The sequence below is a fragment of the Camelina sativa genome, chromosome 2 (assembly GCF_000633955.1).
Source record: "Camelina sativa cultivar DH55 chromosome 2, Cs, whole genome shotgun sequence".
In the NCBI taxonomy this organism is placed as follows: Eukaryota; Viridiplantae; Streptophyta; class Magnoliopsida; order Brassicales; family Brassicaceae; genus Camelina; species Camelina sativa.
Window position 1 is genome coordinate 9,909,700 of NC_025686.1, and position 13,037 is coordinate 9,922,736.

The 13,037-nt window shown below is 36.3% G+C and overlaps 3 protein-coding genes across 4 annotated transcripts; 1 reads left to right on the top strand and 2 right to left on the bottom strand.

Moving 5' to 3' along the window:
* LOC104721301 (RNA-binding protein 7) lies at positions 2,753 to 4,225 on the top strand. The gene is made up of 4 exons (XM_010439259.2): positions 2,753 to 2,883; positions 2,979 to 3,190; positions 3,287 to 3,443; positions 3,928 to 4,225. The coding sequence occupies exons 1-4, from the start codon at positions 2,847 to 2,849 to the stop codon at positions 4,032 to 4,034; spliced, it is 513 nt and encodes a 170-aa protein (XP_010437561.1). The 5' UTR covers positions 2,753 to 2,846; the 3' UTR covers positions 4,035 to 4,225.
* On the bottom strand, positions 4,175 to 4,579 carry LOC104721295 (molybdopterin synthase sulfur carrier subunit). Its single transcript, XM_019234590.1, has one exon. The coding sequence runs from the start codon at positions 4,566 to 4,568 to the stop codon at positions 4,278 to 4,280; it is 291 nt and encodes a 96-aa protein (XP_019090135.1). The 5' UTR covers positions 4,569 to 4,579; the 3' UTR covers positions 4,175 to 4,277.
* On the bottom strand, positions 7,191 to 9,029 carry LOC104721310 (elongator complex protein 6). 2 transcript variants are annotated; one of them, XM_010439263.2, is made up of 5 exons: positions 8,746 to 9,029; positions 8,592 to 8,664; positions 7,878 to 8,089; positions 7,632 to 7,778; positions 7,191 to 7,526 (listed from the first exon to the last, which is right to left on the bottom strand). In XM_010439263.2, exons 1-5 carry the CDS (start codon positions 8,980 to 8,982, stop codon positions 7,401 to 7,403), a joined length of 795 nt encoding a protein of 264 aa, XP_010437565.1. In that variant the 5' UTR covers positions 8,983 to 9,029; the 3' UTR covers positions 7,191 to 7,400. The 2 variants fall into 2 exon arrangements, with proteins under 2 accessions (XP_010437565.1, XP_010437572.1); XM_010439270.2 differs by having other exon boundaries at positions 7,878 to 8,086; positions 8,746 to 9,019.

A 13,037-nucleotide genomic window follows, 5' to 3' on the forward strand; every position in this document is an offset into this window, starting at 1 on the left:
TCTGGAACTGTATTCCTCATACAGTTTTCTCATCACATCTATGACTAATTTAGTAAGCTTCCTACTCTCTATTGTATCCTTACCGTAAAGTTGTTCAAAGCATAGACTAGCAAACTGCATCTTATTCCTGGGATCAAAGACACTACCAACAATGACTAGCGGATTCATATTCATTAACCCATCCAATACTTCTCAAATTTATCCCTCATAATGCGAGCCTGCTTTCTAACCTCCTCATCACTGTTTCCACACTTAGTAATTAAATGTCTTTCAATGTTTACAATCTCCTTGTAAGCAACAGTCGAGGTCACAGATGTGGAAGCAGAGAATGCCAAAGTAGATTTGTAAAAGACCTTGAGAAACTTCACTAACCTCTCGGCCTCTTCCCAATCAGAAAACATTGGTGGTCCAACACGGCTTAGTCTCATCTTTTTCCATGAAGTAATCTTCGTACAGCTTGTCCTCACTCAGCATCTTCTCAAAGGCTACTCGTAACTTCAAAGCTGAGGTGAGCATAAGGTATGTTGAATACCACCTTGTAACCACATCCAGAGGCAAGTTGCCTCTACACACCTTTCCTGTGTCACACATGTAGAAGATTAAAGCCAAATCAGAAGCAAACAATCCAAAGTAATATAAATAGTTAAATACAAATTAGAATCAAATGGTTAAAGACTTAAAGTGATTACCTCAACTGAAAGGACTTCAATCTTGTAAAAGAGGATCTCACATATTTGATGGCATTCCGGATAGCAACAATGCTATCTTTTGCCCTTTTCAGACCATCTTCCACAATTAGATTGAGGATGTGAGAACAGCACCTCATATGCATGAATTCACCATTGGTTACTAAAGCTTCACCTCCTTTCAGCATCAACGCTTCTCTAAAAACCTTCAGAGCCTTGTCATTCCCCTTAGCATTATCAACTGTAACTGTGAAGACTTTCTCAATCCCCCAATCCTCTAAGCAATCAAGAAGATGTCCTGAAATTGTCTCTCCTTTGTGATCTGTCCCTACCTTGAAGCTAAGTATCCTTTTCTGCATTGCCCAATTCTCATCAATCCAGTGAGCAGTCACAACTATGTAGTTGACAGAGGTGGTTTGCGAAACCCATATATTAGTGGTTAGAGAGACTCTTTGTTTCTCAACACTAAACAAGTTTTTAAGCTCTGATTTCTCTTGCAGATACCTCCCAGCAATGTCCTTAGAACATGTCTTTCTAGAGAAAGTCTGATATAATGGCAGAATGTTGAAACAAAACCGCTTCCACCCTTCAGATTCAACAAACGATGATGGCAACTCATTCACCACAACCAATTCATTACAGATTCCTAAACAGCTGAGGATCATACCTAATGACCCTCATATTCCCTTGATTATAAGTACCTAATGCCTTCAGATTCTCCCTCTCAGTGAAATCCTTGTACAGTTTGCAGATACGAATGTGACCCCTCATAGAACTAGTCCCTGCTAGAACCGTATCACACCCTACTTCTATCCCACAATACTTACAAAAACTTAACTTATCATCCTCATTCCTCTGAATGAAGTGTTGCCATACCTCAACCCTTTTAAGATACTTCCTCTTTGGCTTAGGTGGTAGAGCAGAGTCAGCAGTCCTTTTCTTCCCAGCCTCAGTAGTCCCAGCCTGAGCAATTCTTTCAATGATAACAGGTTCTTCAGCATACTTCTCGACGTTAGGGTCGTTTGGGTCATGTGCATCCATCTACAAAGCATCACAAACGCTTAGCATTAGAGAAGTTCAAATAAGTAAACCATCAAAAAAAGTATACTCAAAACTAGCTACTCAAAACAATCGATTAACAGAAACCCTAGTTTAGTTTGTGTTTAAATCCCAGATTAACAAAATTACGACTAAATTTAACAACCTAGAAGACAAATCTATAATAATCTATAATAAACTATAACAAATTTTGAAAAATAAATCGATTTGAAAAAATTAGGGTTAGGGTTTTTATTGAAATCTGACATTAACGAGATTCAAGTACTACAAATTAACAGAAATCCAAGGATTTAAAACCATTTCAACTATAAGAACAAAGACTGAAAGGAATAAGAGTTTACCTTCTTGATTTGGGGAGTAGGGTTCACCAAATCTTTCGATTTCAGAAATCTTCGAATGCCTATCTACTTGTAAAAGACGAAGAAGAATAACAGAAGAAGAGATTAAGATAACGAGAGAAGACTGAGACGGAGTTTGGGTTTCTCGGAGAATCGCCTTCGCAATCGTTTAGGGTTAGAGTGTTTTTCTCTCGGGGATGAAAATGATTATTAGGTTTAGGGTTAATGAGAAATATATATATATATATATATATATATATATATATATATATATCTTGGTTTAGTAAAACCGATCGGAATTGATCCCCCGAATCGAAATTACCCGAAACCGAATCCGCAAATTAATTTTCTCTATCAGTTCTCCGCATCCTTCAATCTCGGTCCCGAAAACCGAATGTTTCGGTTTACTCAGGTCGGTTTGTTCGGGTCTGCCGAAAGCCGAGGGGTATCACATATGAACAAAATGAAGTCACTTATTTTTATTTTTTTTAAGACAACAAATATATTTTTAAAAAAACAAAAAAAAACATATAATTAATGATGTCAATGTTCTTTAAATCGATCCTAACCGGAACACGTATTCGCCACTGGTTTTGTTTGTATCAGCTTGACATAGAGGGCTTTTTAGTCATTTATCCCCTTTAACAATAATGTTTGTAAAAATTACAGTTTCAATCCTCTCGAAACTTCTTCTTCTTCTTTTTCTCCTCAATTTCAATGACTCAAGCTTTTTAGGGTTTCCAGTGTTCCCGATTCAGATTCAATGTCTGGAGGAAATTCCAATTGCACCGTCTACATAGGTAAAGTGTCTCTTCCAAACATCTCCAAAATTTTTTTACCTGACAATTAAAAAACTTTCTCGGAAACCACTCGAAATGAATTTTTGATAAATCAGGGAACGTAGACGAGAGAGTAAGCGATAGGGTTTTGTATGATATAATGATTCAAGCTGGTAGAGTAATCGATCTACACATACCTCGTGATAAAGAAACTGATAAACCTAAAGGCTTTGCCTTCGCTGAGTACGAGACTGAAGAAATCGCTGATTACGCTGTTAAGCTTTTCTCTGGACTTGTTTCTCTTTACAGTAGAACTCTCAAGTTTGCTGTGAGTCCTTGTTCTCCTCTCTGTCTTTTTAAATCTTTTGCCTAATGGTATTGATATGTTCTTGATTTTTTTTGTGTTTTGGTTTTGTGGATTTAGATATCTGGACAGGATAAGTTGCAGGCGAACTCCGGTAATAGAACGAGACCTCAGCCTTTGGCTTTCGAGCATTCGGATAGAGCTGCTTATCATTCAGAGAGGTTTTCGTCGCAATTGATCTCTCCGCCTTCACCTCTGCCTTTGGATTACACACAAGGTTTGTTTCTTTGGTTTACTTATTATCCCTTCTTGATTCATGGAACAAATAGAATGATAAACAGCTTTCGTTTTGAAGCATTGACAACAAGTTAGGCAGAGTATAGATGGTAGTCTCAATGTATCATTAGTTTGGCTGGTGAGTTATAAGAGTTTAGCTGGTTCTTTGCCAAATTTAACACAGATGAGTAAATCAAGAACCTTCTGCTCAATCTATTTGTCTTTCTAAGCATAAGACTTGGGTCTGTTTGCTTAAGCTAATGGCTATCACTAGTTTAGCTGCTAGAGTTATGCNTTGCTTAAGCTAATGGCTATCACTAGTTTAGCTGCTAGAGTTATGAGAAGTTAAGCTGCTTCGTTGTCGAATTCAACACAGATTACGATATCAAGAAACTTTTTAGTTCATTCAAAATTTGTCTTTCGGAGTATGAGTGAGAGTTAATATACTTTATTCTGTGTTTTTTTGTTATTGTGCATTTTTGCAGAGCCACCTCCACCAGGAGTATCAAATGGAGCAAGTTTGGAGTATAGTAGAAGGGTTCTTGGTTCAGCACTAGATAGTATCAACCATTCAAGACCACGTCGCTACTGAAACAGTGATAACACTCTCTTTTCTCTTTGTTAGAATGATTGTATGATAATCAATATTGAGATGAAGAAGAAGAAGAAGAAATTGTGATTGTAATGATCTACGGAATGAGAAAACACAACAAACTGGAAGATTTGTAGAACTGATGTAAACCTTTCTTTTATTATAAGACAGATATTTCTGTTGTTGTTTAACTTTAATAAAAAGTACAAACCCAAATCAAGGGGCTTAAGTAGTGCTGATGCATTAGCCGCCACTTATCGGAGGTATGATGGCTAACTCATCTCTATGTTGAACAATGGCGGAATCGGTTGTATATTCCTCGTTCAGCGCAAGAACGACACAGCCACGAACCTCTTCCAAGCTTGGGAACTTGAGAACCAACTCGTCCATGCATTTTTGCGTTGTACTACCTGATGGCATCTTAAGAGTTAGATCAGGCACACCTGTGAGCTCGCGTGCTCTTGCGAATAACAACACTTTGATCTCCACCGACGAAGTGTCATCACTTTCAATCTTTGTAACCTCTTTGTCCATAGCCAAAACACCTGAGAAAACACACAAGGATTGAGTCTTCACACAAAGCAGAGTCTCCAGCTGTGAATTGTTTTATTCTGAGAACATTGTATAAAGAAAAGTAATGAACCAAGACACAAACTGAGACTTTGTTTTGTAAAAGGAAAGCCACAGAACAATTGAATCAAAATGAACCAAGACTTATCTAAATGAATAAAAATAAAAATTAATACGAGTTCCGATTCTGAGCTGCTTAAACAAGGATTTGATTTCCGAACCAGGGCCCAGGGGAATCACATATACTTTTAAAAAGATGAAATTTTTTATCTAAATCTGGGAGCTTTACATGGAACATATTATAGTATACCAGGAGGCTGATTAAGCGGAGCCGTAAGAGTCGATCTGCGGTGGAAACTAGCCGGGGCTTTCCGGTGAGAGAGGGTGGAAATCGCTTAAACCAACCACAGCCACAGGCTCTGGAGTCAGCGACGATCTTTAGATTTGTGGCCCTGTTCGATCATATGGAAATAATTAAATCAAAAAAGTCCCAAACTTTCCCTTCGTCGCGGAATAAACCATAAACTTTCTAAGTGTGTTAATTATACCCTATTTACGCACCAACCGACTAACCTAGTAAGTAGTAACCTTACGCTTTTTTTTTTTTTTTGAACAAACAGTAACCTTACGCTTAAAATGATAAAATTCTCTAAATATATTGTTTGTTTGTGAGACAGAAATCTCAATAGAAAAGTAAAATCATACTTGATGGGATATGTTTTGGTTTTGGTGTACAATAGTGTGTAATGTATAGGATGACCAGGGATATTAATACTCCAACAAATATTCATCCCTCTCGACAAAATTGATTGACACTACAATAATCGGGAGATTATATCGTTTGGTCGGAATACTGACTCTTAACTCACGATCCCGTCAGTGAAGACGGTCGTCTGGATGATCCTCATGGTTTGATCATCCTAAAAACTCTCAACTATCCCGAAAAAAAAAAAAAAAACTGTTGACTTCTTTCACGAGTTCTAGGTACCAACCAATACCCGAGGAATGAAGTTGGATCACAAATGTCAAATATGTTGTTGATATAAGAAAGGGCATATGACTCAAATGGAGAAGGAAGGAAGCATGGGACACGCGTCACAAGATGGAGTTGGAGACGTTAGCCGTTAAACGCCGTGAATCATTCTAGTAAACGTAATAATTCTGTTTATGTTTTCACAGTGTATATAGAGCACATGTTAGCTCTTGCTTTCAATAGGCAATTATCTGGGTTTGTAATCTTTTTCTAGAATTCTCTAGACTCTATCTTCCTCATCCTTTTGTTGGATCTCCATTGGAGACTCTTACAGATGGGATGTTGAGACTGCGTTTCCTATGAATCTATTTTGATCTTTTGATCCTAATCTCTGTTTTACGTCATCAGTTGTTTGGCAGATAAAACTAACAATCACGTTCTATTTACTTGCATGCCTTTTTGCAATAATGTCTTGGAGATTATCGGATATACCTCTAACATTATTACATTCACCATCTCATGATTGTAACGAATATATTTCAAACATTCTTGAGTTTCAAACTATGAGACAAAACCAAACTGCTGCTGATGTTTTGCTCATACAAACCTCTTAAGGACTTACTTATTGAACAAAAATTCCTTCCTTTATGGTTAATTGCAAAGAAATAAATAATCTTGTTTTTTCATCATTTTCAAGATAGCCCCAAAAATGTTGTACTGATTAAAGGCTAAGGCGGACACTAACGAGTGGATTACGACAACCGAGTCTGATCAAGAGTTGAGTTACACGACTGCAGCAACTTCGTCTACCGTCCACAATTGGATCCGACCAAGATACTCCTCCTTCTTTCTTGAAATGTAGGATGGATAGTACGAGACCTGAGACCATAAATGGCATAGGCATAGCTAAATGTTAGGGAGCTTATTTTTCTCAAAACAGGGCAGTCCCCATAAAAAGGAGGTGCCAAGGCTGTATTATACTATTATCTGCTATGCAACCAGTCTGGTTACAAGGATTCAAATCAATATGTTTAAAAGGAGATTGTTCAGTTTTAATCGACATCATAAATGGACGCATTTATGATACATCAATCGCAGGTCTCTACCAAGATACATTCTTCTATGGCCACAACGTTTCCTTGAGACTCAGTTTATTTTTTTCCAAAAGAATAACAAAGCAGCCCACCTATCAGCTAAGTATGGTTGTATCAATTGTGAAAGTGTTTATCTTCCTGATAGGTTAAAGGGAACAATTGTATCATGACACTATTAATTCCTGATTAGTAAAGCTCGTTGAAAAAAATATATTTGATATAATGTATTTCAAAAATATTAGATATAGTTTTATTAATATAAATATGTCTGTATGTGTGTGAAATGTATCAAGTTTCATATGTAAGAAAATGAATATATATATATATATATTGTATGAGATTTGATATTTTCCTTTAGCTGTTATTCGTTTAGTGGTGTTTTCTTCTATCATTATCACGTCTTGAGTTGTTTATGGTCTATGCAGAAGGCGTCGCAGGTTGGAAGTGCATTGGCCTAGTTGATCACATCTTTTTGTGTCGTTCCTATGCATAATAGTTTACAATATTATATAATCAATATTATCCAAAAAAATTTGCATAGCCATTTGACTCTTAGATAAGTAAAGTCATGAAGTGACAACCAGAAGACACTTGGAAAAAATGTTTGGCAGAGACAGAGTACATAATCTTTAAACCTAAATGCAATAGCTTCCTTATGAAAACAAAACAAAATTTCTAGATGCATCACTATCACACCATTAAATGACCCTTAAAAACAGTCTCTAATCATCAGCTTCTGCAACCAGGATAGAAATAGTCGATACCATTGTCCTTGATCCTGAATTGAAAATTTTGCAACTTGTTCCTCGAGCTTCCTCGACCGGAGTTGCTAATCCCCTTGTTCAGAACAGTCAACTGCATATGCAATAAGACAACAAAAATCATTTAGACACCAAGAAATTATCAAACAAAAGGTTCAATATAGTAATTTTGAGGAAAAAGAGTATTGTGATTACTTACTTGGCCATGTACATCATTTGCTAAACCAGAGGCTAAAGGCCCTGCCTTTATCACAACATCTGCAAGACACACCATCTGTAGCAAAAACGCAGGTCTGTCCATACTCGCGTATATATCTTCATGATTGAGAATGACCAATGAACAATTCTGTCTTAAGAGAAAAATAAAGATTGAGGTTAAAAGACTCAAAAAGAAGAAAAAACCTATAATGTACTTCATAAATGGGTTACAGCCTCTCTGACTTACGCTTTCAGAACTTAAGGTGTGGCAATAGTGCAGGAAGTCCAAGACGTGATCTGAATTGCTGCCGGTAGTAGCAATTTCCAGGAGAGACATATCATCCACCATAACGGTTATGTTACCACTTGTTACACTCTGTAGCTTTCGAACGGTTTCTTGTATCTCCCGAAATAGTTTTGCAACTGCACTCACATTGTCTTCCACTTTATCACCATCTGCTAAAAAGAGATCTCAGTAAAAAAAAAAGTGTATTTAGATCTGAAAAGACAAGAGTAATCAGCACCTTACTAACAAGGTTTAAAGACGACAACTGACAACACAAAACAATGAAACGCCCATTACAAGTCCATAAATTTGAGAATAAAAGTAAAATATTGAGATAGAATCTAAGCTAACCCCACCAAAACTCATCATGTGTGTTCCCAATACAACCTACTGGTTTCAGAATCTGATTTGCAGAGAACAGAGACAATAGCTTCTCTATCTCTTTAAATCGTTTGCTTTCAAAGAAGAACCGATGATCACGAAAATGAAAGCTCCCCTACTTTTCAAGGCCAATGCACTTCCAACCACTCTAACTAGGCCAATGCACTTTCAACCACCCCAAGTATGCTTTATCAAAGACTAACTAACTTATTAACTAAGCTGATGTGACATTAAGCCATTAGCTAAAGTCTACTTTTCTAATCAAATCGACTGTGTTTACCTTAAAAGTCTCACCTGAGCACTTAATCATGAGCATGTCAAAGAACACCAGTCTATTATTCGTCTTATGGGTAGCTAAATTACATCCCTGTAACAATGGCACAACACTGAGAAAAGCAATGAATGTAAAAATTGAGACAGAACAGTAAAAAAAGATTGAAACTTTTACCAGTTTACGCAAGATTCGATCATAATGAGAGAAAGGGCGAGCAAAAGCGAGAAAGATTAGGGCGTCGGAGGAATTAGGGGAGAGAACACGTTTCATCAGCTGGTGAAGTACGAACGAGCCACTCGTCTCTACACAGTCTTCGATTAGTACTACTTTCCCATTCAGTGGCGATGGATTAGCTAGCTGATGCTCATCAAACCCTAAGGCTAAGTCGAGGAGATTCACAGAACGATCCATGGAGACAATTGGACGGAGAAGAGTGACAAAGGAGAAATTTTAGGTTTTTGCAGAAAGAAAGAAGAAAGAAAATATAACAATAAAGGCCTTCAAGTTTGATCGAATTTATATTTTGTTCCCTGGAGAATACTTTTCTAATTTAAACCCCTTAATTTTCGATTCTTTATAAATTAACAGCCTAAATGACCAATGTTTTAACCTATATAATCAAAGGTTTTTTTATATACCAAATCAAGTCAATTACAGATATTAAAAACATTCTCTTGAGACTTGTCGTGACGAGTGTTTTTGAGATGTTTAATAATTTCTTTGTTACTACAAATCGATAACAAAATTGGCAATGAAGAAAGAAACTACAGTTTTATTTTTAGACGTACTAGTATAATATTAATATATATGAACAATTGAACATGATGAAAAAATAGAGCTAAATATCAAAAATGTTTTTAATTATATGACTTGGACTGGAAGTTTAAAATACCAAATGTGGAGTTCAAAGTATTTTTGGTTTTCCAAAACAAAAATAAACTAGGTGATATCCCGATATTTTTTTCATATAAAATTAATAGTCTTAAATTCGTTTAAAATTAACAATTTAATTGTCTAATGTTTAAGTTACGGTTATGTACCGATACTGTTATCCATATTTATGTATCATTTTTTGTGAAAATCGTTTTATGTACAATGTTTTCACTATCCAAATTAGCAGTTTCCGTCCTATTTCCACTATTTCTCATCTTAATATGAAATTACTTGCATAATCATTCATGTATTTTTGATGAAATTAAGAGCATATTTGATTAAAAAAAACCTTTTAATTTTATAAACTAAATTGTATTTGAAAATCGTTTAAGACTTTAAGTATAGTAGAATGAACAATAACTGTTTGTGATTTGTGATATTGAAAAGTGTTTGGAATAACATAAACATCGATTAAAAAGTTATAAAATATTAATAAGCAAATATATATGTACGTGTGGTCAATTCTCTTATATGCGTGTGAACATTAAAATTTGATTATTCTAGTATCTAAATCAAACCACATATATAAAACAACTTGATCTTCTTTGATAAAGTTTAGAATAATCTGCAACAACAAACAAATTTTGAAGTTCTAAGGGCAAGTTTATCGGTGGGTTTTAATTTTTAGTCTCTTATGTACTGTTGTAATTTTTAATGAATATATTCTGTACTGTTTATAAAATAAGAACCCTTGAGATTATAATAAAAATCATCCTCTCCAATGGTAGGATATAATTTTGAGTCTTTTATTTTTTAAAATCTAGTTTTTTGAATCTAATCTCATTCAACTTCATCAGTTATGAATGAACAAACAACCAAAACAACATTGAGCTTTTGATCCAACAAGGACAATTCATACACTTCATATTAAGGTGAATTACCTCAGCCTCAGCGAAGTGCATATAAACAAAGTACCTCACATTTGGATCACTGTTTTCCAAAGTCATTGTGATGGGTCTTGTTGTGTTTGTTGGAGTCATCACTGTACTCATCACCAAACTCGAAAGATTGTAGACTGCTACTCTGCTCATACACATAGTGAAACCGATTAACCTTCCTTCTTTGCCATTTAATCTTGCCCCCGCTAGTACCCACAGCCCTTCCAATAAATCCAAAACATACCAAGAAGTCTGCAAACCGAAGTATCACATAACAATTATCAGAAATCATTAGCTCTAGGAAACGTACAAAGATTTTGGCAATTAGAGATTGTTTCACAACAATGGTTATGAGATGAACCAGAGGAGAATAAGTGGTTGTTGTTTGGTCCATGACCATGACCATCAGTTTGAATGGATCAGATATGATAAACAATCTCAAACTCAAACGATAAAACTACAAAGCAAACTCCCAATGTAACAAATCCCAAGGTTTACAAACTTGCAACAATCTAATTTCAACCTCCCCAGATTGTTCTCCACTTCATCCACCGAGAACAAGAACACCAAAGTCTATTGAAAATATAAAAATTTATGATGGCAGAGAGAACATTCCAAAATAAAAGTCTACACTTTCAAATCAACGAATAAACGGACAAAGACTCAAAAATGAAGAAACTTTAATAGGTACAGAATCCACATAACTTGACAGAAACCCATCACGCAAGTTCTAAAAGAAAGACATGCTCTACTACCAAACCCAACAGCCTCTCACAAAATTGAAGAAGCTAAAAGCGAAATCAAATGAGAGAGAGAGAGAGAGATTGAGAAAGGATACCTTGAGAGAGGATGATCAAAAATCAAAGAACCCTAATTTGGGATAAAAAAATCAAACAACCCCTAATCGCGAAATCTCCTCCGCATCACCTCCGACCCCAACCTCTTCTTGATTCCATATCCTTCGATTCATCTTCTTCCTTTGTCGAATCGGGATTCTATCGCGAGAGAAAGAGAGAGAGACAGAGAGAAAAAGAAAGAAAAATTATCTCGGGCATAATTTGTTTTTCTTCTTCTATTAATTTCTTTGGCCAACAGAAACGTGACACGTACGGTCTCTTATTCCAAATTTGAGTCTACTAAATAAGAGGTCCTCTTATCTTTTTTTCTTTTATCTGATTTATTTTTAATCTACAAAACACTTAAAATCTCTCTTAAAATCTCTTAAAACCTCCCGATAAACAAGCTCTAATGGTTAAAAATCTAAAAATAGAAAAAGGAAAAGAAAGGAGATAAGCAAATTAATGTCTTAGTGTCTTTTGAATTCATATTCATAGTAAATTGTTAGATGTTCCATGTTCATAGATCTGCAAGAATTAGATGTTTTTTTTGATCAAACAGATGTTATCATTCAATTAAAATAGAAGGTAACATACAAGGTAGAGAAAGTTTTTAGGATACAACACAAAGGGAACTTGCCCAAAGCATAAATCAACATAGAGACATAAGTAGATAGAGACAATCGATAGTAACTTGAGAGCTATGGACCACATGCTAGGAAGCAAACTGGAACCTGTGAAATCAAGATAAGTCGATGTGAAATCCATGAGCAGGTCAATGGAGGAATGGGTGGCCATTGTCTTGGATCTAAGACTATTTGGCGATGAAATGGTCAAAGCTGACTGTCTCACCGGAGTGAGGGGGGCTACTCTAGGTAGAGCTTTGATAAGAGGTCGAGCAATGGTAGAGCTCTGAGGGCCGATCGCTACTAAAGTAGTTGCAGGTCCAAGGTTGAGTGAGAAGAGCTTAAAGATTTTGTAGTAACCACTACTCCATAGAGTGGGGATTATAATGCCACTAATCTTCAAGTTTCTATGAGGGGACTTCAAAAAGTAGATGATTTGCTGTTTTGTGAGCTTTGCAATCATGAGAAGTGGAGATAGGAGGCTGGTGAAAGCTCAGTAACCCCAACTTCGTATAGGTGGGGTCATAATGCCAAGCTTCACCAAGCTTTTTCCATCAAAGAGAACATCCCTAGGAGATCCGATAAAAACGGTTTTCAAAGGACTCTTATACCAGTCTTGCAACAATGGTGACTTAGAGATCAGAAGCAGTTTTTGAACTAGTGATACCACTAAGCAAATCAAGCGTTGACTAGGGTGGAAGAGAGTGGAGTTTAGACCAAACATGGATTCACACTGAACTCGACACAAAATATTCTCAAGCAAATTATAAGAAACCAATATTCTGCTATCGAGGGAACCTCGTCTTGACCAATTAGAACACACCGGTACTAAATAATTTGAACTTGATAAACAGAAATTATATGCGCGTGTGAGTAGATTCCAATGCAGGGATGAATCATAGTCTAGGATAAGTAGACTATCTACCAGGGTTCCGAGATAAGATTGGAGAGCAAACCTGGGCCAAAGAGATAACAAGGTTGGGACAGAGCAAGCCGAGGTTATGGGTTTCTTCGTCAAGATCTTCAAAGGCTCCAACGTCAACACAAAGCTCCCGTCCAGCTGCAGCCAAGTAAAACACTTGGAGAGAGGATATAAATCCGAGGATCGGAGAGATGTTAAGGTTGACTGTGGATAAAGCCACATCGAGAGATAGTCTCCAAGGTTACCAGGGCATTCCGGGGGGGGGGGGTTG